The 27,627-nt window shown below is 33.5% G+C and overlaps 2 protein-coding genes across 2 annotated transcripts; one reads left to right on the top strand and one right to left on the bottom strand.

Annotated features, from left to right (window-relative positions):
- Positions 1-2,146: 2,146 nt before the first annotated feature.
- Positions 2,147-20,804, top strand: LOC149580275 (ABC transporter G family member 29-like). Its single transcript, XM_089803981.1, has 23 exons — positions 2,147-2,493; positions 4,836-4,956; positions 6,020-6,108; positions 6,206-6,290; positions 6,370-6,529; positions 6,624-6,700; positions 7,160-7,213; positions 8,012-8,102; positions 8,201-8,502; positions 15,364-15,645; positions 15,734-16,050; positions 16,269-16,429; positions 16,519-16,622; positions 16,804-17,063; positions 17,419-17,524; positions 17,710-18,042; positions 18,154-18,444; positions 18,526-18,609; positions 18,998-19,131; positions 19,224-19,451; positions 19,557-19,728; positions 19,859-20,098; positions 20,355-20,804. The coding sequence occupies exons 1-23, from the start codon at positions 2,147-2,149 to the stop codon at positions 20,640-20,642; spliced, it is 4,326 nt and encodes a 1,441-aa protein (XP_089660107.1). The 3' UTR covers positions 20,643-20,804.
- Positions 20,805-26,195: 5,391 nt separating this feature from the next.
- On the bottom strand, positions 26,196-27,240 carry LOC149580274 (uncharacterized). Its single transcript, XM_089803974.1, has 2 exons — positions 26,869-27,240; positions 26,196-26,771 (listed from the first exon to the last, which is right to left on the bottom strand). Exons 1-2 carry the CDS (start codon positions 27,238-27,240, stop codon positions 26,196-26,198), a joined length of 948 nt encoding a protein of 315 aa, XP_089660100.1.
- Positions 27,241-27,627: the final 387 nt, after the last annotated feature.

The raw sequence follows: 27,627 nt of genomic DNA, 5'->3' as shown, positions 1-27,627 counted from the left end.
ACGTGTCACTTGGTGTGATGATTCATACGGCTATGTTAGAAGTAGACTCGCATTCCATCAACACTTTAGTTGATGATGGAATTAGGCCGATCTCCTCCCATTTAGTTAGCCTCGTGACACTGTGTCCGAATTTGGCCAACTCATCTGCCACGCCATTACCTTCATGATAAATATGATCCACCTGGATTTCCTGGTATTCCTTCATCAACTTATAAATTTCCTCAATCATCACCTTGATTGCCCAACTACTCTAACAATATCCTTTAACGACTTTAATAATTAACATCGAATCCCCCTCAACCACCAACCTGTTAATTCCACGTGTCCTCGTGAGTCTCAATCCCCACAAAAGAGCCAAGGCTTTAGCTTCATTGTTTGAGCCACCTCCACGATTTCCAGAATAAGCCATTACCATTTTCCCTATAGAATTGTGTAAGACACCTCCAGCAACAATTATATTAGGAGACATTACATATAATTATAAGAGTTTAATTATGATAATGAACAGACATGTCCCATTAAGTTACATGTCTATTCTCCCACTTTCTTATAAATATAAGGAGAGGTTGCAATTGAAAAACACATACCAAATATTACGGCAATGTTATTACACTTGTAGCAATCCATGAAAACCAGCACACTTGACAAACAAATTAGACCTTTAGATATCCTTTTTGAAAGGTATCTATCATATCTTCGAAATCAAATACAAGTGATTCATCCTATTGCTATACCTGTAGCATCAAATTAGACCATTTCATAATGCAAAACTCATGATGATCACCTTCAGTTTTTTACTTCTACATTAGGAGTTATTAGTAATGTATTATTGATACAAAAGGTGATTCACTCCTCAAGAAGTAGTAGTAACAAAAAGAGGAATGAATCAAAAATCCGTTAAGACTCTCAAAATCAAGGGTTTTCCTACCCTATCACAGTATAGTAAGTATAAATGGATTTGAATGAATAAATTAGAACCTCAAAATGATTTAAGCATGTATGAAACACTGATAGGAATTAACTTAGAACAACAATCAATACAAACTAGACTGAACTTTGAACTATGAGCATCTAAAAGCTTAAAAATGACAAGAAATCTTGATCCTCTTTATTGAAATCTTATTGAAATCTTACAAGAAATAGTGTATATTTAACAGTCTCAGGCTATCTACATGCTTTGAAAGCCTGTACAACTTCCTTAACTCCATCTTCCACTACTTGACAAGAACAACCGATCGTTATGATTTAAAATGTGATTTGCTAAACTTAAATGACCTTTCAACTCATCAAAACCAACACCAATGTCTTATTCTAGCCCCATTACATTATTTACGACCCTTTATATTCCCAATGATCCTTTTAGGCATCATTTGAACGAATTTACATTATTTACGACACTTACTCATTGTATTCATTTCATCACATCCAATAACCATTACATGCCTTAATACATCATGGTTAAGTCTTATAGCCTAGTTTACATCGTTTTCAATCTTCGGTGTCTTCAAAGTCTCCATCACCTTGTTAAATGCCCCATCATCACCACAATAAATTTATTAATTTGGACCCATTTATATATTAATTAAAGATTTAATTGTAGAACCACTTAATTAATTAATTTACTAAAATTATTAGATCCATAAAAATATAACCACGGAATATGCTTCTGCGTTGATCTCAAGAAAGGAAACAATACAAACGTATATTTCAAAATCCGATGGTTAACTTGTCATTATCGAGCTTGGGAAAACCAATGATAATCGTTCATTCAGAGGTTTTGACGGAATAAACAATTTCTTTTTATTCTATAGAATGATCCGTTAGATATATTTTTATACAGAAGACGGAGAAAAATAGAAGTCCAAATATATGAAATTTTAGCTCAACTTGTTTGTCACATTCACACCGCCTCAGGCATATCATATACTAAACTATAAAGAAGCTAATATGCTGTAATGATATTAACAATGTCCTTGTAATTGTTTATTCCTTTGGGCGCATAGAAAGAGCGCACCATCCAGTATTAAGAACGGCTAGTTTGGAAGGACTGGAAAAAAAGACCAGTAATTGAGATTTAAGAATTAGAGCAGCAGTCATTGGAAGAGGATTGATTAAATTAGATTCCTGATTGTTTCATTTCAGAAAGATGGCAGGTTTAGAAAGGAGGGAAATGAAAAGCCAAAGTGAGAAAATGGCAAAAGCAAGTCTTTCTACCATATCAAGTCCATTTGAGAAAAGAGATATGGAGGATGATGAAGCTGCCTTGAAATTGGCAGCTCTTCAGAGGTTGCCAACAGTTAATCGTTTGAGAACTGGTATCATGTTTGAGAGTGTCAGTGAGGATGGTGAAGGGCATCATACGGAAATTCTCAGGGAAGTTGACGTTCGGAGCTTGGGAATCAGCCAAAGACAAAAGTTTATTGAGAAAGTTTTCAAAGTGATTGACGAAGACAATGATCAGTTCTTGAGAAAATTGAGAGCTCGTATAGATAGGTGAGTTTTTCAGACATGGAAACTTTAAAATAACACATGCATAGTAGATGTTCGAATGCAATGATTTCAAGTAGTGAATTAGTTTGATTTTTTCAGTGTTACTCTTCAATTCGAATATGTGTATTTCATAATGTCAAGGTGATGCATTACACTGATCACGTACAGGTTTTTGTTAAGTTTTCCATGGATGAGTGACGATATAGGAGTATAATGGATATAGAAAATATTAAAATCATCTACACAGATCTAGTGTTTAAGGAAATAGGAGTATAATGAATATACAAAATATAAAAATCATTTGCTAAGCTGATTAATATAAAGATTGAGATCTTTTCATTCTACGAGATATATAGATTGATCAATTCAAACAAGAAAATCCATAAAGAATAGCTTAATTCTTTCTATCACATAAGAAAATTACTCAATCATAAGCTTCAATACTTACTAAAAATGTAGAACAGAACTCCTGCTCTTACAAATTAAACTACACTTCTACAAATTAGAACTAATCCTCATACAGTAGACAGAAAAAGAAACTGAACTACTGCTATTACAAAATAAATAAACCTAGACTTCTTCTTTGAATGAGCTGCTGTTCATAGGAAACAGATATACTGTTTTCTTTTTCCATGCCTTCTACGTTGTTCAAGGACCTCTATTTATAGTCAAAACTCTTATCCAAACATTTAAGTCCAGTTCTGCAATTTCACATGGCTGCATATGGATTATAAATTATTTTGCAGCACATTGAATATTAGATAAGATGACCCTTGCGAATAAGAATAAGGACCATTAAATATTTGTTGAAGTTTTCAATTCTATAAACTAAACCTCTCTGACGATACATGTGTCTTGGTGATAGTGATTACAACTTCCAATAGTATTCTACCACTGAGCTATTGGTTCATATAGGAACAGCTTATTTTTTATTCAGATGTGGTTTATTTTCACTAGCTTATTTTTAAAAACTTAATTAAATACTTGAAACTCCTAGCCTGATTCTGCTACAACGGTAAAATTTCTTTACACGTTGATTCAAAGGACCTATTTCTTGCTAAAATGCAACCCATATAGAACTAGCCCATCTTTGATTTCGATGTGATTTACACCCCTGAAAGCCACTCTATAGAATACTTAAGCTCCTAGCTTATCCTATTGTGGTTCTAATACCATGTTGAAATACTGTCCCACATAGGACCAGCTCAACTTTGTTGGAAATTAATGTCAACGCCTGTAGGTTGTCCTCGAGCTCCACGCCCATCTACCATGTCAGGTCACCGAAGGCATTCATGGACGGCAGGCATTCATTTTGGTAGGTGAGATTTCGAATTTGAACGTTGAGAGGGAAAATGGAATGGAACAAAAGGAATATTATTCATTCATTCCAAGATGAACAACAAATCAAGCAGATCAAAAAGAAGTTGCAAAGAAAAGCAATAGAAGAAGATCAGCAGATCCAGTCGTCAGAGTGCAGAGAAAGAAGCTTGTTTTATTTCGTGCCTGCAATTGCACGGCTTCTCTCTGATCATTCTGTAAGTTTATAGTTCATTGGATTCGACCTGTGAAGCAGTGATTGCTCCAGGCGTTTTTGTATGCAGCCATTAGAGCTGCAAGTTTAAAGTTTGAAGTATTGAAGTCGTTTGAAGTTTTAGGGTAAATATAGGGTTTTTTCTGGTTGAAGCCCAATGCTCCCAGATTTGTAATAGTTTAAATCTCAGTTGAATAGAAAGCAAGCAGCATACTTAATCCATTGTTCTTAATCTTCTATTCATTGGATTTAACAAGTTTGGTTGAAAGCTTTAAGCTTTGGCTCTCTGGTTTTAATAGTGAATGCATTCACGTTGAAATATTTCCTAAGTTATATTTCTTAAGGTTGAAACAGAACACTTGGCATCTTCTCTCTCAGTTGGAGCCGAGCTCACTCGACATCCATTGGTGCCGAGCAATTATTGAGTGCCGAGTTCTTCCTGTGCCGAGCTCACTCGGCACCTCTTGCCTGTCACTCGGCATCAAGCTAGTGCCGAGCAAGTGTCGAGCTATCTGGCACTCGGCACCTTCATGTGCCGAGCAATTTTTTAAGTGCCGAATATGAATTGTTTTTTGGTTAAGTTGTGAGTTTGATTTCTAATCTACTTTTCTCACAAACTTAGCTCAACTTTTTATTGAAATATGACTTCATATCCAACTGGTTACATAAATATTAAGTTTTAATAATTTTGTTATTTAAAAATTTGCAGTGTTTGTATGGTTAACTTGGTTTATCTTGTTAGTAGTACTTATCATATAATGCTTTTTGATCGCTCATGTATTTCTAATAAACAAATGTTTCTGGCAATGAACAGAATGGGGATTAGGATCCCAACAATAGAAGTTCGGTTTGAAAATCTGACAGTAACTGCTGAGTGCTTACTTGGTGGGAGAGCGCTTCCCACACTTGTGAACTCAGCCAAGAACTTCTTCGAGGTAAGCTATTTTGTAGTAAACTTAATACATAAGAGATGCTTAGCACAGTTTGCCATCTCTAGAAATTGTTGGTAATGTCACCGGGAATGAGACGCAAAAAACAATTTCTTTGGAACTGTTTTTCTAAAAGTTTTTACAATTGAAATGAACAGTTTTTTTTTTTTTTCCAAATACTGTACTTTTAATAGCGATCTTGTAATAATTCCGGGGGAATAAATGATCTGTCATTTGAAATTTCTTGTTCTCTTAAAAAAAGGAGGTGTATAGATGTAGTCATCAGGGGTCTAATAACTGATGCGGTATTTTCAGTATTTTTGTTATAGATATTTTTAATTTATGTTTGTAAAAATCTCCAAAAAATATAGCAAATGTACTAATAGCTAATCACACATGTACTAATATTTGATCATTTTTTAGCTTTCCTGGTTGCTGATTAGTCTATTTGGACAAAAACAGCTATTGGAGGGTGAACATAATGGGTTCCGGCCTAATGTTTTAAAATGACACTTTTAGACCACATTGCACTCCACGAGTTCTACAAAGAGCTCCGTAAATGTGGAAAAGACGAAAAGTTAGCTTTAAGCTCTTCAGTCACCTACAGAGATTCACCAAAAACATTGGCAAATTTTGACATACGGATTAGGAATTCTAAGTGAGTGAAATTAACGTGGATGACTACAAGACCTCTTCCCTAATATAATTTAAAAATATACAAACAATTTTTGTGGGGATTATTCTCAATAAATAACGATAAAGCATATGTTTCATCAAACACGAAAAATCTTCATCAAGTAATGAAAATTCAATTATATAGGTAAAGAATAGATTCCGTTTAGATAGAAAATACAGTAAGATGTAAAACTTCCATCAAATTTTGTTCAGCAGATGCATAAGATTTTATTTCAGTTGTTTTCAGATAAAACTTGCTTCTATTAAAATATAATTTCTTGGAGCCGTGAGGTTTTTCATATAGCATATATCTAGAGTCATGAATCTCAATGGTATTTTACTATTTAATTTTTGAAATTAATTGCTTGATGGGTAACAAATAAATGGATTGCAGGCAATACTGGGCATGGTTGGATTATCATGGACCAAAAAGACAAAATTAACTATTCTTAAGGATGTCAGTGGGATTGTAAAGCCGTCCCGGTAAACTCAAAAAAATTCAAAATTTTAAAGCATGTAATACATATAGTTCTATTTACAAATTTCAAAGATTGTGATAGATTAAATACACCTGTTGCAGAATTACCTTGTTACCAGGCCAACCTGGATCTGGAAAGTCTACTCTGCTTTTAGCCTTGGCCGGAAGATTGGACAAGAACCTAAAGGTCAAATTTTTTTCTGCCTCCCACATACTTCACAATTACAATTTTTTATTGTCTGCTTACACAATCACAATAAGCACAGGTAAGTGGCTCCGTAACTTACAATGGGCATTCGCTGAAGGAATTTGTCCCGCAGAAAACACCTGCCTACATAAGTCAAAATGATCTGCATGTAGGGGCGATGACTGTTAGAGAGACCCTCGATTTCTCTGCAAAGTGTCAGGGTGTTGGTAGTAAATACGGTATGGAACTAGACATCTCCTTATTTCAGAATTCCCTGCATCTTACGTTTTTCCATTGCAACTAATACATTTGTTGTATTGAATATGTGAACAGAAATGCTCTTCGAGCTGGATAGAAGAGAGAAAAAAGCTGGAATTTTGCCAGATGCTGAAGTCGATCTTTTCATGAAGGTGAGCCTTCCAATTCCCGTTTCGTGGTCCTTATGGATGTTAATGGTCAAGTTAATTAGTTGAGTTGCAAAAAAAAAGCATCTGAAATTAGGAAAAATATTATTAAGTCGAGAGGCTTCTACAATGAAAGCATCCATCATTGTAAACTTTTCAGCAATTTTGAAAAATTTGATTAAGCCGAGAGTCTTCTACAATGAAAGCATCCATCCTTGTAAACTTTTCAGCAATTTTGAAAAATTTGCCAAGAGTTATCCTTTTCGACTGAGGTAATTTATGAAAATGGGCGCCTCGAGAAAGATAACTCTCAGCTTTTTTATATATATAAAAATATATATAAACTAGTAATAATAATAATAAGGCGTACTAAAATTGATGAACTGTTTTTTTTTTTTTTTTTTTTTAGTCAAATTCTGGCGTATTGATATTGATGATATTCTTGAGCTTACGTTGAGATTGCAGGCAACGTCCGAGGAAGGTGTCCAGAGCAGCCTTCAGACAGATTACGTTCTGAAGGTGGGTGAATTTTTCGTCATTGGGGTGCATTGCAGGAAACATGAAAAGTAAATATATGATTGTTTTATCAGGAAGGACAAATATTTCTTAAAACAAAAAATCTTAGGAAAATTTAAATAGAATATTGATTTTTAATTCCGATAGATTATTTAACAGAAACTGTTTAAAGAATATGTTTTTAGATTGTTTTAGATTACATAGAATGAGACAAAGATATATTAATAAAATTAAATTTTAAAAATGAAAATACTAATTAAAAAATAAGTTCAAAAAATTAAAATACTAATTAAGAAATTATAACATGATAAAAAACTAAAATCTAATTTACAAATACTATCTTAATATCTTTAAAATAATATTTTTAAATTATTTTTAAGATTTTAAAAAAAATAATATATATATAAACTATTTGATTATTAGACAATTATAAAATTACAAATAAACTTGAAACAATATATTATACGTACTCTATTTTTCTTTCTAAAATACACTTCAAAAATATAATTAATTTATAATATATACATTAAATAACAAAGAGTTATTATTTCAATAAATTTATCTATTTAATATACAACATAATAATAAAGATAAAGGAAAAGCTTTTATATTTATCCATTTTTCATGCACAGAAAACGAAGAACAATCTCTGTTGTGAAACATATGCAAACTAGAAGTCATTAAGTTCATCTTTCCCCCTTCTTAGAGTGGAATCGTCTATAATTTTTTACAGTCACTAAATTACAAGTTTCTGGAAAAAAGTATAGAAGACTATCTTGACTGACTCCAACTTGGCAACAGATTCTTGGCATGGATATATGTGCAGATACAGTAGCAGGAGATGAAATGTTCAGAGGAATTTCAGGTGGACAGAAAAAACGTCTCACAACTGGTATGCATGTTAAATAGTGCACTTCAGTATTGTTGCTTTCCGCGTTTCTATGGATTGAAAATGTATGATTTGTAAGTGATTATTTTGATTGGCTGCAGGTGAGATCATTGTTGGACCAAAAACTACTCTTTTCATGGATGAAATTTCCACAGGCCTTGACAGTTCTACAACGTATCAAATTGTTAAATGTCTTCAACAACTCTGTTGCTATATGAATTCAACTATTCTCATGTCATTAGTTCAGCCTGCACCAGAAACATACGAATTATTTGACGACATAATTCTTCTTTCAGAAGGACAGATCGTCTACCATGGGCCGAGGGAGCACGTGCTTGAATTTATTGAGAATTGTGGATTCAGATGCCCCGAGAGAAAGGGTGCTGCAGATTTCTTGCAGGAGGTGAATATATACTTCGAATCTTTGTCATCAAGTATAAAATGATTAGCAAGAATCTAAGGCATATAAAATTCATTATCTTTTTGAGGAGTTGATGAAAGTTAAAAGTTTATAAGAAAATATTTTATTTAATCTGTTCATTCATGGGTTAATAGCAAATTGAAAAGAGGAATGTACACAATATTTCTGCAAATGAAAAGTTAGCTGTATACATCAACTAACTGTATATCTCACATTAAAATTTTATTTGTCTTAAAATTTATTCATATAAGATTTGTGGTTTCCTAATATAAATAAAATCTTTTTCTTCGGTGCTGTTACAAATTATCATTTTAAAATTGGTATCAGAACAAAGTAAAATGAATGTGATCTTAGTTAGGGTACCTTTTCTCATAACATCAACGTCTTTTATCATTTGGTTTTTGTTTAAATTATCTAATATAGTCCTTCGATAAAAAAAACAGATTTACCTATCATGTAATTTGTCTAACCACCATCGAAGAACCACACATCATTTTGGTGTTGTTATTCAATTACATGTGAAAATGGTGGAATTCTTTGGTTCTGGACAGAGTTCACTTTTCTGCTGTCATACTCATAGGTCCATATTAGTCACATTACCTGCATTGGATGCTTCTTAAATCACAGAAATTCTCTCTTTCTTTATTATTATTGTTTTTAACAATTCGAATATTTTAAAACATAGATAAAAAGAACTTATCATTTTTATTTTGAAGACTGAATGTTAATCGATGGAAATAAGTCACAAATGGTGGAATTCTTTGGTTCTAGACAGATTTCACTTGTCTGCATTCATACTCATAGGTCCATATTTCTTACATTACCTACATTGGATGCTTCTTAAATCATAGAAATTCTTGAAGGCGGACAGAGACAGAGAAAACTAAAACAAAATGACAAAGCTTTGTATTATTGCTTCTTTGTCTTATGATTACATCTATTACAACTGCCTCTATTTATAGAGGTCTGAGAAAGATCCAAAACCATGCATATTCACGGTAGGAAGGATTTGGAATTCATCAGTCAAAAAACACATGTAAAAAGTGGAAAGAAAACAATGTACATGGAAGGGCAGTGGGAAGGTTCCATATTAAATATGGTAGTTGAGATATTATGGCAAAGTCTAGATTGTCGGCAGCGGTGGAAATTACCACATGCCAACACTCCCCTCTAATTTCTACCATTAATTACATCAAAATTTACAATATTCATTTGGTCTCTTAAATATTCAAATTGTTCTTGTGCTAATGCCTTTGTAAATATATCTGTCAATTGATCTTTGGATCTGCAATACTCCAAGCTGATTTCTCCATTATTGACCAATTCTCAAATAAAATGATATCTAGTATCAATGTGCTTTGTCCTCTTGTGAAAAACATGATTCTTTGATAGTGCGATGGTGGACTTGTTATCACAATAGATTGTAGTAGACTCATCTTGCTCATGCATTAGATCTTTCAAGACTCTTCACATCCATACTGCTTGACATGTTGTTGATGTACCAGTTACATATTCTACTTCAGTTGAAGAAATAGTCACGATAGGTTGCTTCTCTGATGCCCACGCCACAATACCTGTTCCAAAATGAAATGCATATCCAGATGTGCTCTTTCTATCATCAATACTTCCTGCAAAGTCACTGTCAATATATCTAACCAACTGAAAATCCTCTGAAGAAGAATACATTATGCCATAATTCAAAGTCCCTGCAATGTATCTCAATATTTGCTTTCTTGCTTGCCAATGTGAGTTCTTAGGTGAATCCATATATCTAGATATTACACTCACTGCATACATAATACCAAGCCTAGTTGTTGTGAGATACATTGAACTACCAACCAATTTTCTAAATTGAGTAGAATCAAATTCAGTCTCATTATCTTCTCTACTTAATTTTGTGCCCATTGTCATAGGTGTAGAGACTGGATTACAATTTATCATTCTAAACTGTCTCATAACATCTTGTGCATATTTATTTTGACAAATAAAAATACCCTTGTCATTTTGTGTTACTTGAATGCCAAGAAAATATTTCATCAAACCCAAATTTGTCATCTCAAATTCTTTCTTCATTGCCGATTTAAACATATCAATGGAAAAATTACCTGTAAAGATCAAATCATCAACATACAAGAAAACAATCAAAATTTGACCTTCCTTATTGACTTTAGTGTATAGTGTTGGCTCACAAGTGCTTCTATTAAATCCATTCTTAATCATATATGAATCAGTTATGTTATACCATGTTCTTGGTGCTTGTTTCAACCCATAAAGTGCCTTCTTCAACCTATAAACCATGTGTTCGTGTCCTTTGATTTCATAACCCAGTGGTTGTTGCACATAAACTTCTTCTTCCAAATACCCATTTGAGAAAGCTGATTTTACATCTATTTGATAAACCACATATTTGTTTTGAGCTGCAATAGCTAATACCATTCTAACAGTATCTAGTCTAGCTACGAGTGCAAAAGTTTCATTATAATCAACTCCATATTCTTGTGCAAACTCTTTAGCTACTAATCTTGCCTTATATTTATCAACTTCTCTATTTACCTTATACTTAGTTTTATAAACCCATTTTACACTTATGCATTCTTTATTCTCAGTCAAATCAACTAGTTCCCATGTATCATTTTTATCAATAGATTCCATTTCTTCATTCAATGCATTAATCCACTATTTTTCCTTGATTGCATCTTCAAAATATATAGGATTTTGAGCAAATAAAGAAAAATTTGATTGTAAATCTATTCTATCCCCTTGTTCATAAATCTCTTGCAAACCTTTAGTATTATTTTTCTTAATGCTTGATCTCAGTGATGCAAGTGTAGGATTAGAGTCATTACTTACTTGTGGACTTGAAGATTCTCCTTGCACATCTTCCATTTGTGTGTTATCTCCATGTGTACTTCTTGAAGGAGTTCCCCCTTGCTCATTTGTTTGATCTACTTGATTCTCTTGGTCTTTTCCTTCTTGGTCATCATATAGTATTGGAGTTGTGCCTATAATTGTCTTATTTATATTGCCATCCCAAGATTCTTCTTCTTTGAACACAACATCTCTACTTATAATGAATTTTTGAATTATAGGATTAAACAACTTATATGCCTTAGATTGTTCATCATAACCAATAAAAATACTTTTTTCACTCTTATCATGCAATTTACTCCTTGTTTCTTTAGGAATGTGTGCATATGCAACAAAGTAACAAAAATTGGAATCAGATTGGAATCAACAGGGCCAAATCGAATCGTGAACCGGCCATGAATCGACCATGAATCGGCAAATTTAAAAAATCCTTGAAATTTAGTAACTTATTTCATAAACCCTTTATCACTAATTCGATTCACCGATTCACAAAAAATCGTTTGGCTTGAATTGAATCGCATGAATCACCGTGATTCTCGGAACTATGATATGCAATACAACCAAATACTCTAAAATGGGAAACAAAACGATGCTTACCACTCCATGCTTCTTGTGGAATCTTGTCTCTTACAATCTTTGTTGGACTCCTATTCAAGGTATAAATAGCACAAGCTACTTCTTCAGCCCAATATTGATTTGGTATCTATTCTTACCCTTCAACATGCTTCTTGTCATCTCCATTATTGTTCGATTCTTTCTTTCGGCAACACCATTCTGTTGAGGTGCGTAACTTGTAGTGAACTACTTATTTATTCCATTATGCCTGCAATAAGCCAAAAACTCATTTGACATGTATTCTCCCCCTCTATCTGACCTTAATACCTTAATGGATAGACCACTTTGTTTCTCAACAAATGCCTTAAACTCCTTAAACTTGCTAAATGTTTCAAATCTATATTTAAGAAAATAAACCCATGTCTTTCTACTAAATTCATCAATGAATGTTAGAAAATAAATGCTTCCCCCTAATGATGGCACTTGCATAGGACCACATATATCAGTATGCACAATTTCTAAAGGTGCCCAAGCTTTATATGACATTTCTTTTGGAAAACTTTCCCTATGTTGCTTAGCTAAGATGCAACTTTCACATGAACTAAATGGTGCTCTTACCATTTCCTTTCTTTGCAATAAACTCAATCCCTTGAAATTTACATGACCATACCTCAAACGCCATATCCATGATTGATCTTGACAAGTTGCCTTGAAACTCATTCCATTCTCGTCCATCACTCCATTTTTCATGTGAAGTGGAAACATTCTATTATGTGTCATTTCAACCCTTGCAATGACCATGGTACTAGGAGAAATATCAAATATAGTGCAAATGTTATTTTCAAAAATAACTTTATAATTTTTTGTGTAAGTTGTCCCATACTAATAAGATTATGCTTTAAATCGGGTAAAAAATACACGTCAAGAATAGATTTCTTATCAAGATTTGTCATCACAACAATTGTACCTTTTTCCACTTACTTCCACTCTGTTATCATTGCCTAATTTTACTTTTGACTTGATTGAGGTATCCAACCTTTCAAATATATCTCTATTTCTTGTCATATGATTGCTACAACCACTGTCTAGAAACTAAATATCACTTCAGCTCTCTTGAGCTACATGACATGTAATGAACAATGTCCCTGGACTACTTTCAAAAAAATTTGCATTTTGTTTGCCTACATCTGTTTGCTTCTTCTAACATTCATTTGCTAGGTGACCAAACCTCTTGCAATAATAACATTGGACATTTGATTTGTCATATCTTTCTGATGCTTGATTGTTATTGCGCCCCCTTGAAATTAAATTTTGATTTCTCCTTACTCCTTGATCAAAACTCCTTTCCTCTCTTTGATAATTATTTCGTCCTCTTCCCCGTCCTCTGAATCTTAGATTTCCTCTTCCCCTGCCAAATGTCATTTGTGTTTTGAATGCATTCTCCAATGAAGTATTATCACGCATGTTCAACCTATATTCATGGTTTTGTAATGACCCAAACAACTCATTTATAGATAATTTTGACAAATCCTTAGATTCCTCAATTGCCACAACAATATTATCAAATTTAATAGGAAAGCTTCTTAAGATCTTTTCTACAATTTTTTGATCTATTAGATCATTACCATTCAACCTTATTTGATTAACCACATTCATAACTCGAATTGAAAATTGCTCTACTAACTCAAAATCTTTCATTTGGAGGTTTTCAAAATCTCTTCTTAATGACTGCAATTTAGATACTTTTACCTTGCTTATACCTTGATATGTTATTTCAAGGATCTCTCATGCTTGCTTAGTTGTTGTAGCTCCATTAATCCTTGCAAGAATAGTGTCATCCAAACCTTGTTGAATAATTTGAAAAGCCTTTATATTTTTTTTTCCTATTTTCCTTGAGTTCATCCTTTTGATCTGCAGTTAATAATGATTCATCTAGTGGCTCTACAAATCCATTCACAACAATCTCCAATAACTCTTGGGAACAAAATATTGTTTCCACTCTAAATGTCCAATGATCATAATTCTTGCCAAAAAATATTGGAACCATAAACTGATTCATGCTTGATGCCATACTTTAAAACAAATACAATTTTTTTTCAAAATAGTTCAATTTCTAAGTACGGTAGCAGAATCAATTATCTCAATTAAAAATTAAGATCTCCAACTTCTTACAAAACCAACCACTTAAAACAAAATGCAGCTCATAATCACACACTCATGGAAGTGCCTCAACTTCAAAAATAAAATGCAATACCTTACTGCTGGACTGATCTCATATTTCTGCCACAAACATTGACAATGATTCCATTAAGAATTAGCACTCCTTTAAACTCACAGCATACCTTTTCTCTCGCAGCAGCAATCTATTATTTTAGCTCCACAATTTGCCTGGACTGTGACTCCACAATCTACTTGTGCTCTCATTCCACAATCTGCCTATGCTCTGATACCACTGTGAAGGTGGGTAGAGAGAGAAAAAACTAAAACAAAATGACAAAGCTTTGTATTATTGCTTGTTTGTCTTATGATTACATCCATTAAAACTGCTTTTATTTATAGAGGTCTGAGAAAGATACAGAACCATGCATATTCACGATAGGAAGGATCTGGAATTCATCAGTCAAAAAACACATGTAAAAAGTGAAAAGAAAACACTGTACATGGAAGGGCAATGAGAAGGTTCCATATTAAATATGGTAGTTGAGATATTATGGCAAAGTCTAGATTGTCGGCAGCAGTAGAAATTACCACATGCCAACAATTCTCTCTTTCTTTATTATTGTTTTAAACAATTCAAATATTTTAAAACATATCATTTTTATTATAAAACTGAATGTTAATCGATGGAAATTCAAGTAAGTCACATTTGAACTAAAGATCACGCTTGATCGATGGAAATAATTCACATTTGAATTAAAAATCACACTTAGCCAAAGTTTAAAGGTAAAATATCCACCTTAAAATTTTAAAATAAAATTGGTCGTGGGTTTGAATTGTAGCTAATTTATAAAAAAATCAACATAATATCAAAGCCAAGCCAAACTAAAACCTCATGCATTCTACAGAATAGTTAAAGGAGGTGTTGAAAACAAGCTAAACAGAAGTAGCTCACTGATGGAGCACTCCAATAATAACAAATGAGAGATTCTAAATTCGAACCCAAATTAAATAAGTAGCTCAGTAATCAAACAATCCAACAATAAATAGAGGATTCTAAATTTGAATCTTAGCTCATCTAGGAATTACTCCAACATAAATAAGATCCAATAACTTGTCCGCTAAGATCCACCGGTTCAAGTGCCTCTGAGTCCATAGATATTTACACAATGCAGCAGACTAATTTTCTGTTTTTTCATGAAATTCACTTTCACTTTCATTGTATTTTTCCAGAAACACACGTAACTAGGCTGTGATTTGTAGGTGACTTCAATAAAGGACCAAGAGCAATATTGGGCTGACAGGAGTAAACCATATAAATATATCTCTGTGAACGAATTTGCGGATATGTACAACAGACTTCGTGAAGATAGCAGGCTCTCCAGCAAATTAGATGTACCACAGGACGAGATTTCCAGCAGCAAGCGATCTGCTGTATTAAGTAAAAACCTAATTCCTAAAATGGAGATCTTCAGGGTCTGCTTTGCCAAAGAATGGCTTCTTCTCAAACGCAATTCCTTCATTTACATATTCAAGACTGTACAGGTAAGCCTTAATGTACAACGAGAAGCTCTACCGTATAGTGATTCACACTCAATATAACCAGGCCTCGTGAAAGATTTTTATTATGCAGATTATATTCGTAGCATTTGTAGCAACTACAGTGTTCTTGAGAACACGAATGCATCAACGAGATGAGGAGGATGTAAATTTGTACCTTGGGATTCTCTTCATTGCTCTGATGACAAACACGTTCAATGGCATGGCTGAGCTTCCATTGACACTTGCCAGGCTACCCGTATTTTACAAACAACGAGACCTGTTGTTGTATCCTGCATGGGCTTTCTCCCTTCCATCCTTTTTGCTGAGTAGTCCAATCTCATTATTGGAATCAGGTGTTTGGATTGCCGTGACCTATTATGGAGTAGGATTTGCCCCTGAGGCTGTCAGGTAAGCTTCAAGATTGTATTAACATTGATAAGTGATGCACCGTCAAGCCTGAACCATTTTCTCTTTTCATTAATTTCGTGAAATACCTTCTCTAGCATGACAAGTGACACTTCTTTGAGAACAGTCCACGGACTTTTGGAAGTAATTTTAGAATGTTTATCATTGGTTGAAAATGGTTTGTCAGAACCTTTACACTTTTAGTGCCGCTGACAACGCAGGTTTTTCAGGCATTTTCTTATACTATTTCTGCTACATCAGACGTCATCTTCTCTTTTCAGATTTTTAGCAGGACTTTGTAGGACGACGACAGTATCAAATATTGGAGCAGCACTCACTTTGCTACTAGTTTCTCTGTTTGGAGGAGTTATCATAACCAAAGGTATGTCAGCCTTCTCAAGCTACACGGTACTCAGAAAGAAAACATTTGAATTGGATCTCAGCTTCTTTAACATTTTGTTTACTATACAGACAGCATACCTAAGTGGTTGAGATGGGGTTACTGGTGCTCTCCTCTAGCATATGCACAAAGTTCCCTTGTTTTGAATGAGATGCTTGATCCCAGATGGAATATAGTAAGTTTCAGTCCATATTAACTAATCTAAACACATTAAATGCTGTAGCAATATTGCTTGTAAGAACAACAAACAACTCAAGAGGTGAATGAACAGGGACAGTTAATATAAACAGCAAGTGCACTGCCTACTATACAAGGGTCTAATAAATTAACAGATTGATTATTCTTTCAAATTACAGAGTACAGATTCTTCACCAAACTTGGTTCTTGGTTTTCTTGAGAGGCGTAACATCAACCCCAACGCATATTGGTATTGGATCGGAGCTGCAGCTTTATTGGGATTTTCTGTACTCTTCAACTTTTTATTCACAATATCGCTTGCATATTTGAATCGTACGTTCTCTCATTCATTCTATACCGTCTTCATTAAATTCAAAATCTGGGCCTTTCTGCATGCTGAGTATGCTTTTCGTGCTGAAAAGCTCTTACCAAGCATCAGGTTATAATATCAAAAGAAATGCACACACAAGCCTCCGGGCTTGGAGATGTTGCGCCAGAACAAGAGCTCCAATTCGGTGAATCAAAATCTAATAGGGCGGCATCTAAAACATCTCCTACCAAAATGGGAAAAGGCGCAAGTAAGAATGATTTTTTCTTCTCTTTTAAAAAATGTTCTTGAATTGTCAACTTCAAAATCAGAAGATTGGCATGGTTTAAGAATCATAGAAAAGAGAAATAATTACAGAAGAGCCAACATTTTCTAGAAATACATAGTAGTCCTATGAGTCTTCCATAGTAAAATCGTGTCTCCCCCGGTCTGCTCGGTAGTGTCTGTTTATGCAGAAGAAAAGCAGATCCATCAGGTTAAGATGGGATCGATCAAAGCGAGGAATGGTTCTTTCTTTCAAACCATTGACAATGTCCTTTATTAACGTGAATTACTCCGTTGACATGCCTCGGGTATAAACCATGCTTGTTTCACTTGTTAAGTTGATAGTTATCAGTATTTGCTAGTGAGTTGAACCATGAAATTGAGTGTTCATGTATCCCCTAATTGGTTAATAAGATGATTCAATTTGAATAAACATACCAAAAAAAGGGAATTTTGGATAATATTATCACTTTTCGCATTGAACCCTCCACAGGAAATGAAAGCGCGGGGAAAAACAGACGATAAACTTCAACTACTTCGTAATGTAACCGGGGCATTTAGACCAGGAGTTCTCACAGCTTTGATGGGAGTTAGTGGGGCTGGAAAGACGACACTCATGGATGTTTTGGTAGGAAGGAAAACAGAAGGATATATTGAAGGGGAAATTAGGATCTCTGGATTTCCAAAAAAGCAAGAAACATTTGCTCGAATATCTGGCTATTGTGAGCAAACTGATATTCACTCGCCACAAGTAACAGTGAGAGAGTCCTTAATATATTCTGCTTTTCTTCGTCTTCCAAAGGAAGTTGATAACACCACCAAAACTGTAAGTCCAAAACTCAGCTTTCTGTATTGCATATTCGATCTTTACATTATTTGGTGGGATTCAGTTCTTTCTTTAGCTCTGACTGAATCGACTCATTTTGAACTGCCATAGGCCTTTGTGGATGAGGTTATGGAGCTGGTAGAGTTGGATGGTTTAAGGGATGCATTGGTGGGACTTCCTGGTGTAACTGGTTTGTCAATAGAACAAAGAAAAAGATTAACAATTGCTGTGGAGCTTGTTGCAAATCCATCTATTATTTTCATGGATGAACCAACTTCAGGACTAGATGCCAGATCAGCAGCTATTGTCATGAGAGCTGTACGCAATACAGTTGATACAGGAAGAACCGTTGTCTGTACCATTCATCAGCCTAGCATTGACATATTTGAATCTTTCGATGAGGTAGAATAAATCTGAAATGGCTGTATTTGACAGTGTGCTTTTTTTCAATAGATATTAATTCCTGTTTCGTTTTCGGTGAAGCTGCTCCTAATGAAAACAGGTGGTCAAGTCATCTTTGCAGGACCCTTGGGTCAAAACTCTGAAAAGGTTGTCGAGTATTTTGAGGTAAGTTTATCTATGAATTGACCGTTTTTAATAGGTGATACTTTTAACGAGAAGTGTTTCTGAAGTCGCTGAAGATATAATTTGGTAAAAGAGAGAGAAAAGTTGTTGCATAAAAGAGTGAGCAATAAAAGTCAAAAATTAAAATTCAAAACCAAACTATGATGAAAAAAATTATAATATAAATATTTTTACAATAAGACGAATGTCAAGATATAAATTTGTAAGAATTTGGGAGTTAACAAATAAGAGAGACACGAAAACGGTTGTATTGAAGTCTTATAATAAGTCACTAGAAATGCAAAGAGAAGTTTGGAAATGAATTACAAATATAAACTGGGTATAAGAAAATTCAAAACAATCTTATCTTTTCCAATCTGCTTTGTTACAGGCTTTTCCTGGAGTGCCAAAAATAAAGCATAAGCAAAATCCTGCTACGTGGATGTTAGAAGTGAGCTCTACTACCGCTGAACATTTTCATGGAATAGACTTTGCAGAACACTACAAGAACTCAACTCTCTATAAGTAAGTTTTTTAAAATTTAGAACTTGTATCTAACATGTGGCTTTTTCGAAACAACCAACTATGAACTGATGATGCATGGTTTAGTGATGCAGGAGGAATATATTGTTAGCAGAAGAGCTGTGTCATCCACCTTCCGGTGCAAAAGATCTTTATTTTCCAACCCAATTTTCACAATCTTTCTTTGAACAATTCAGATTTTGTTTGTGGAAGCAAAATTTGTCATATTGGAGAAGTCCAGACTACAATAGCATTAGACTTCTAATAAGTTTTTTGGTTGGCGCATTAGTTGGATCGATATTTTGGCAGGTTGGAGGAAAACGGTATGTGCATCGTTGTACAAAATATGAAAATCAATTACATTTGTTACGTCAATCTAGCTTCTTAGTTAATTTCAAAGATACTAACTAGAAATCTGTTGGCAACAGGGATAACAATATAAATATCTTTAATATCATAGGTGGCATGTATTCAGCAGTGTTATTCATAGGAGTAATGAATTGCCAAACAGTACAGCCTATGGTTTCAGTTGAGAGAATAGGGTTTTATAGAGAAAAAGCTGCAGGAATGTATTCTGCAATGCCCTATGCTTTGGCCCAGGCATGTAGATTTTCAAACATTTTCTATATGTTAATATGAAGAAATGTTTCACCATATTCTACTTTTATTCAAACATTTCACAATTGAATAACACGGGATATTGCTAATACAATTTAAATTGTCGGCGCAGGTGGCCATTGAAATTCCATACACCATTTTCCAAACAATTATTTATTCGATCATAGTCTACGGCATGATTGATTTCAAATTGACAATTCTGAAGTTCTTGTGGTTTTTCTTCATCAATTTCATTTCATTTCTCTACTTTACCTATCATGGGATGATGACAGTCTCAATCACGCCAAACCTACAAGTGGCTGCAGTTTTGACTGGATCTTGTGTTTCTCTATTTAGTCTATTTTCGCCAATAATTTATTCCATCTTTCCTTCAACTCCTCTACCTACTAGTAAAATATTCAATTAACGAGTTAGCAAATACAAGCACTAATCCTTAGTGACATGTAACTTTTTATGAGCGTTTTCTTATGTTTTAATCACGACCGAAGTTCAAAAGCTTTGGATGCTATCTCATGTTCATTATGTCTACCAGTTTTAATATACATATGCAGACTTCTATGAATTCAAAACTGAAGGTTTATCTCATGCTTCTATTGGGGATTTTTTACTCTGTTTTGATGCAGAAAATTCCAATATGGTGGGTTTGGTATTATTGGATCTGCCCATTAGCTTGGACGGTTTATGGACTCATTGTTTCCCAGTACGGAGACGTCACCGACCTCATAGAGGTAGATGGGAAGAAGCCAGGAGTGCCGCTGAATGAGTATTTAGCAGATTATTTTGGATTCAATAATGATTTTTTGGGAACTGTAGCCATAGTTCTTGTGGGCTTCACATTTTTCTTCGCGTTTACATTTGCTTTTTGTATAAAACTCTTGAATTTCCAGCATCGATGAGGAGCAGATAGAGTCTCTGTTAGAATATTTTGTAAGGTCTGCTCTCTCATCAAATAATCAGCTTCAAAGAGCTTTTAAATTGCTTCATTGTAATATCAGCTTTTGTGTTATCATGTTATTTGCATTAAATAAAATAAAATTAACTTAACTATATTTTCAAGATATTCAAGAAGTCCACTTGGTGGCAAGGGGTTCTGCGGAAACATTATACAGTGGTCAAATCTGATGGGATGATCCCCAAGTTGCTGCTGCTATTCAAGGTCAAGAAGCTGATGCTGCCCCTACTGCTGTACAGGTTCCTGAGGTTGGCCATAAGGATGACTTGATGGCTGGTTCTGTTGCTGTATATTCTTATGTTTTTACGTCTGATGATCATATTTTGGCTAATTTGGTTGGATCAGCCTGTTGTGGTTGGTAGTGCTGCTGGCCTTGTTAGTTGTGGTTCTGTTTTGGGCAGGTCCTATGTTGCTGGAGTTGCTTTTGCTGATTCTGTCAGTTTTGTTGCTTGTGCCGATAGCTCTGCTGAGTTGTTGGCCTAGCATTCTGTGGCTCTTAAGATCAATGAGGAATGGATCAGGGTAAAAGGAAAAAATTTAATTCTAAAAGATTGTGTTGTGGCACTTATTGTTCACCCCTATGTCATAAGGTTTGAATTCAAGTTCAACAACAATAAAATTTTGAATTAGATAAAGTTCAACAAGGAGAAAAAATTCAGAAAAAAATCAACATTAAATTTGCTTCATATATATTTGATATTTTTAAAAATATATAAATACTAAATCCATTTATAAGCCCATTAAAATATTAAAATAATTTATCAATGCTAAATTTAAAATTATATTATATTTTAAAATAAAATGGTTAAATATTATTTATTAAAATAAAATAAAAATATATTAATCTATTAATATTAATACAAATGTTTTCAATTATTAAGACTAAAATTATATTATTTAATTTGAATAGATAAAAATAAACAGAAATATGTTCAAATTTTTAGTTTGAATTTTATATGTTGATATATAAATATATGATAAAATTTATAAAAAAGAGGCCTCTAATTTTACACGGGCTTTCACTTTGGATGGACTTTTCTATTGTTGGCCAAAGGAATTTGTTTAGAGAGCACGTTGTAAATTTTTGTGGAGGATTTCACTGTCGACGATTTGCTAAAGTTTGTTTTGGTGCAAAATTATTAAACGGTACCCTATTCTCTTCCGACTCTGTTTCAATGTTTCTAGTTTCCGAATCTTCCAATCTTCCTTAAGGGCCCGTTTGGTAGCTGGAATTAGAATGGAATTGGCATTCGGAATTCTAAAAAAATTCTAATCCATTGTTTGGGTCCGCACAATCAGAATTGGAATTGGAAAAAAGTGGAATCCGGTATCCCAATTTGACCTCCAAACAAGGATTCCAAATTTTTTCAAATACCTGTTATTTGGAATTCCCATTTTAATTCCCATTTTAAATCCCATTTTTTGAAAATGAGGATTTCAACTAAAGTAAACTTTGATTGGGTTTGACTTCCGGATGTCCATTTGGGGGCACTTTTTTTTGCATTAATTTTTGAAATTTAATTTTTTTAAATGGGGAGGAAATTTTCTGCTATTACTTGCTCATATATTTGCCACTATTGAGTAATTTATCAGGCTTTTTCCGCCTGATCCGCCTCAGTAGTTACTGCAAAAAAGTTTGGTGAAATAACTTTTTCACATACATTGTTTCTCAGTTAAATGAATTGTATGCAGGACAAAAACAATCTACTCTATTGATTTTTTTTCTGGCATAAAAGTGTTTCCAAGTAAGATTTCGTAAAAATTTAATATAAAAATTTAAACTTTGCACCTGTGAGTTTGAATGTTGTGATGATCAATTTTTTTATTGGATCTCTACAAATATATATTTTTTAATGAGATGTTTCTGACTCTTATTTCATCAATTCTTGTGATTCGGATTCATTCAACGAGACTTGAACAATATACATATTTCATATCAATAATTATGTGAATTATAATCAATGGTATTTTTTTTATAGAGCAAGAGTCATAAAAGTTTTAGTATCCATTAGTGCAATCTCGTCCTCATCCGTTATGATAATGTTTACTTTCAACATGACTTAATCTTTTTATACTTGTTAAAAATGTTTGGACTTCAACAAACCAAATAAGTATTGAATTTTTTTGCATGCTGATAATGCTACAGCTGGGTGATAATATTTTGCATGTTATTTTGGCTAGTATTCCAATTCCACAATGTGCAACCAACCGGAGGAAATCTGTATTCTCACAATGAATTCTTAGTCAACCAAACAGTCCCAAATTGGATTCCCTAATCATAATCTGGATTCCAAGTTCCAAAATCCCAAAGCTAGCATTCTGAATGCCAATGCTTAATTTATATTCTAGCAACCAAACATGCCCGAGCCCGTTTGGCAGCGGGCACAGGAATTGGGAATAGGCATCTGTTATTCTGGATTCACTATTCATGCATTTGTTATTCCGGGTTCGCTATTCTTGGTCCGTTTGGTTCACCCGGAATTCGATAGGGAATATGTCTATCCTCCGTTTGGTTGTGCAAACTTGGAATTGGAATAGGATTATTTATTAAGTTATTTTTTTGTTTCAATTTAATATTTATTCCCTTTTTCATTTACATGAGTTGGTTAATTTTTTAAATTATTTTATAGAATGTAAATTATTTTGTTTTACATTTTATGAAGTTTAGTTAAAGAATCATGAAACTAGTACAATTTCTTCATCGTTTAGTCATAAAACTAGTTATATACATAATTTTGAGCCCACAAAAATAATGTAGTTTCCTTGATAAAAAATAAGTTCAAAACAACAAAATAGTATAAATCATACATTCTACAATTGTCCAACTTTTACGCACTCCTTCCCAGTGCGAGTGAAACAACGCATAAACATGTTTTCAATCTCACTAATCTTGCACAATTTGCAATTATTTTTTTTAATTTAATATTTAATCCCTTTTTCATTTTATTGAGTTGGTTAAAATTTTTTAATTATTTTATAAAATGTAAATTATTTTATTTTACATTTTATGGAGTTTAGTTAAAGAATCATGAGCAATTAGACACAATAAAATAATCATGAAACTAGTTCAATTTCTTCATCATTTAGTCATGAAACTAGTAATATACATAGTTTTGAGCCCACAAAAATAATGTAGTTTCCTCGATCAAAAATAAGTTCAAAACGACAAAATAGTATAAATCATACATTCCACAATAGTTTGTCTAACTTCTACGCACTTCTTTCCAATAGATTAGTGCGAGTGAAACAATTATAATGCACAACATGCGTCGCAAAAACATGTTTTCACTCTCTCTAATCTGGCACAACTTGCAATCATTACTTTCATGTGTTCTAGATTTGGCTACGGATGTTGTTGGGACATCATCGACCCACTGAAAGAAGTTGCAACCACCACCACCCTGCAATACCAAATCTATATTAGTAGTTGACACAATTTATTTCTTCCATAAAATATAAACATACATCGAAAAATTAGTAACAACCTTTTGACTATTTGGACAGCACAAAAATCTACGTTCTGAATTATTTGTTGTGTGTGAAGTCTTCATTGCTACGGGGCCAGTGCGACACTCACACATTGGCAAATTTAGGTCCATCAATGCTATAGAAATAATGAACATACCAAACACAAAAAACCCAATCAATTAGACATTCATTAAAAAAAACAAAAGCATTGGCAAATTTAGGTCCATCAATGACCATATCAAACACAAAAACCCCATTCAATAGACATTCATTACAATAACAAAAACATCAAAGTGCAACATTACTTAATTCATATAGTGTAAGTACATAAAAGTAAAAAATATCTTTTTAATAAGATTTTATCATAATCGAATATATATCTTGAGTACATTTATAACCCTCATGCAAGTAGACTAATGGATGATTACTAACATTATTTAAAATTGGACTAACATCTTTGTCAATTCAAACTACATATAGAAATTCATCTCCAATGAATAAGAGGACACAAACCTATGAAAAAAAGAATTTTAAATCTAAAAAATCCCACTACTAATCAACCTCTAACTAATTTGAACCTTCAAATGTGATATAGATTTATAATCAAAACTGATCAACTAAAAGATGAAAAACAATATTGATTATGGGTGTTTCTTAACAAGCTATAAATAGAAAAATCAGTGCATTTATCTAACAAAACTGAACTTAACCAAACAAAACTTCAGTTCAGCCCCATAAAGAGATTGCCATGCAGCAATTACAATATATTAATAGGACGAGTAAAATCAGTGGTAGAGTAAATAGTCAGGAATGTCAAATGAAGATGAATGGTGGCCAAGAACAATGGGAAAAATACTAGTGCAATACAACACACAATAGCATGTGAAAAAAAATTTGGACCTACAAAAAACCATGAGTTGGGAAGATCCTTGACTCAAAAGCATCAAATAATACTATAGCTGCTCCTTCGAAAATCATGAAATATGAAAATAAGTAAAATTTTATAAGCTTTTGCAGTTAAATGAAATATTTGTTTCTTTAGCAAAGTGTGCAATTTCAGGGACAGGTGGATACTAGCACATACCTGCCCAGTAAATCAACCACTGATCCAGGTCTCCCTTATTTTTGCTTTCAATAGCTTTAACTGTAGAGTAGACAGGAAAGCAAATTCCTACAGAATAGCTATACCATGAAATAAAGATGAGAGCTCCCTAACAAATAATGTCATTCAAATGCCTCCAACAGCAAATTGAACACAACAAAAAATGACAACAGTCTAGTTAACCTTCTATTCAAAACATCAAAAATCGGTTTGGTAGTTTATTAAGAACTGCTGATTTGGACATCAAATAATTTATTCAACAAATTTTAAACTTAAATAATAACTTTCAAAAATTACATAGCTAAAGTCATGGAGTAAGTAAAATCATTTTACTTTAATGTGATATGGAACATAAGCCAAAGAGGAACCTTAGAAACCTACAAAAAGAAAACAAATCAGTCTTTAAAATTAAGTCAATTCCAATGTAAATGATACATGATGGATGTTATCATTGTATAGAAGCTACGAGATTACCATGTATGCCTGATGTGCAGTAAACAATTGAAGATATTTTAATTTACATACAATAAAATACCAAACAATTGAAGAAAAAGCATAAAGGGGATATTAATGCAGGAAAAAAGTAAAGAACGAATCTCTGAACGACCTTGCCTGTAGATTTCACTCATATGGATCAACCATGCATTGAACAATGTTTCAAATAATCATAATTGAATAAATATATTTTTAAATAGTTTGACAAAGCAATAACAATATCAAAAAGGCTGCAATATCAAAAATAAATTACAATATATCATATCTAGAACAGCAGTTCAATAAAAATGTTTGACACCGTAACAACTGAAATAGTTAATAATAATACGTGACAGTTAGCATAAATGTTGTTTTCCAGCAAAACATTATAGACTCGTTAAGAACTTCAATCTAACAAGGTTTAACATGACTCTCTAGCATAATCCAACACCTTTATATTCCTCCAAACTTATATCGAACATAATCCTCCCTTGCCTCTGCATCCATTTCTAAGAACCAAACAGCTCTTGTAGGTTCATTCATAAAAGTGTCACATGCCACATTCATAGTGTCACGCCCAAGTCTGGGGATAGCTTTCAGGGCAGCTAACACATTTGCAACATCCTTCTTAGTATCCTCTTTATCAACCTGGATAGTGTGAGGCTTACTTATTCCCTCCTGTATCATCCGGATGCTTTCAGATATTGCATCCAAAGAAGCGGCCATGCTTGCCTTCTTCCTCTTTTGCCTCCTTGATGATGGTATGGAAGGATTGTTTCTAGTGGCTGTAGTGGATTGATTTGACTGAAGGAAATCTTCATCTAAATCAATAGCAACATTCACAGGGGTATGGAAACCCTCATCATCATCTAGATCAGCAGCCTCAGCAAAAAGATTACCATCTTCAGTATCTTGTGGTGTTGCCGCTGCATTTCCTTCCGCCATGTCATTCCCCACTATGACTGCTAGATCATTAAAATAGCTGAATGGCTGTCTTTTATACACTTTTGCAGTCTTGAACTCCTTTCTCTACACATTGGCATATTTAAATTATTAGATATTTTTCTAACATTAGAATTCAAAAATATCTTGAACAATATGTTACCTTCAACAACTCATCCCATACGCTTTCCTCAGCATCCATGCATTGCATTGTCTCGTTCCAAGCAAACCCGCTTGTATTGCGCAATTCTTTCATTACTCTATACCCCGCTTTCCATGTTTTTAACTTATTTTTGAAGTTTTCTTTTCCAAGGTTTAACTTCAACTCTTCATTAAATTTCTTCTCTATGGCAGTCCATGCTTCTTTGCGAAAACCACCTTCACCTTTCCTTCCTAGTTGAAATTGCTCTAGGAGCAAATCCAAGAGTTTCCTTTCCATCTCCCTAGTCCATATCACTTTTGGACTTTTAGAAGTATCAACAACAGGGGTAGATACAGGGGTAGCAACGGGTGTATAAACAGGGTGCATACGAACCTCCTCATGTATGCTTGTCATTAGATTTGTGAATGAGATTTTTATGTCTGATATAAGCAATTGATATAATGCTGCAAAACTTACAATAAATAATGAGTAAATACAAACAGCAATATATGTGAAAATACAAACAACAATCTGAATTTCGCAACTAACTAGAACATATGTCATGAATCACACTTTCTTGTGTGCAGCCACTATTCTTTCCCAACACTTGATATATTTCTTTAAAATGTTTTACATTATGTTCCATAAAAAATGGTCAGATTGATGACAAGTTCAAAATTCAACGACTTGGAAATCTGATGACAAGTTCAGAGTTCAAAGACGTGGAAGATTTCAAAGACATGGTATTTACACATGCCTATGACAGTTAGTTTGAAACCTTCAGGTGGAAAATTGTGAGTA

This window comes from Cupressus sempervirens, chromosome 1, assembly GCF_028749045.1.
Source record: "Cupressus sempervirens isolate cs-2001-9-10 chromosome 1, ASM2874904v1, whole genome shotgun sequence".
Lineage (NCBI taxonomy): Eukaryota > Viridiplantae > Streptophyta > Pinopsida > Cupressales > Cupressaceae > Cupressus > Cupressus sempervirens.
Note: the sequence above shows the minus strand (reverse complement) of the source record. Positions and strands in the feature narration are given on the sequence as shown.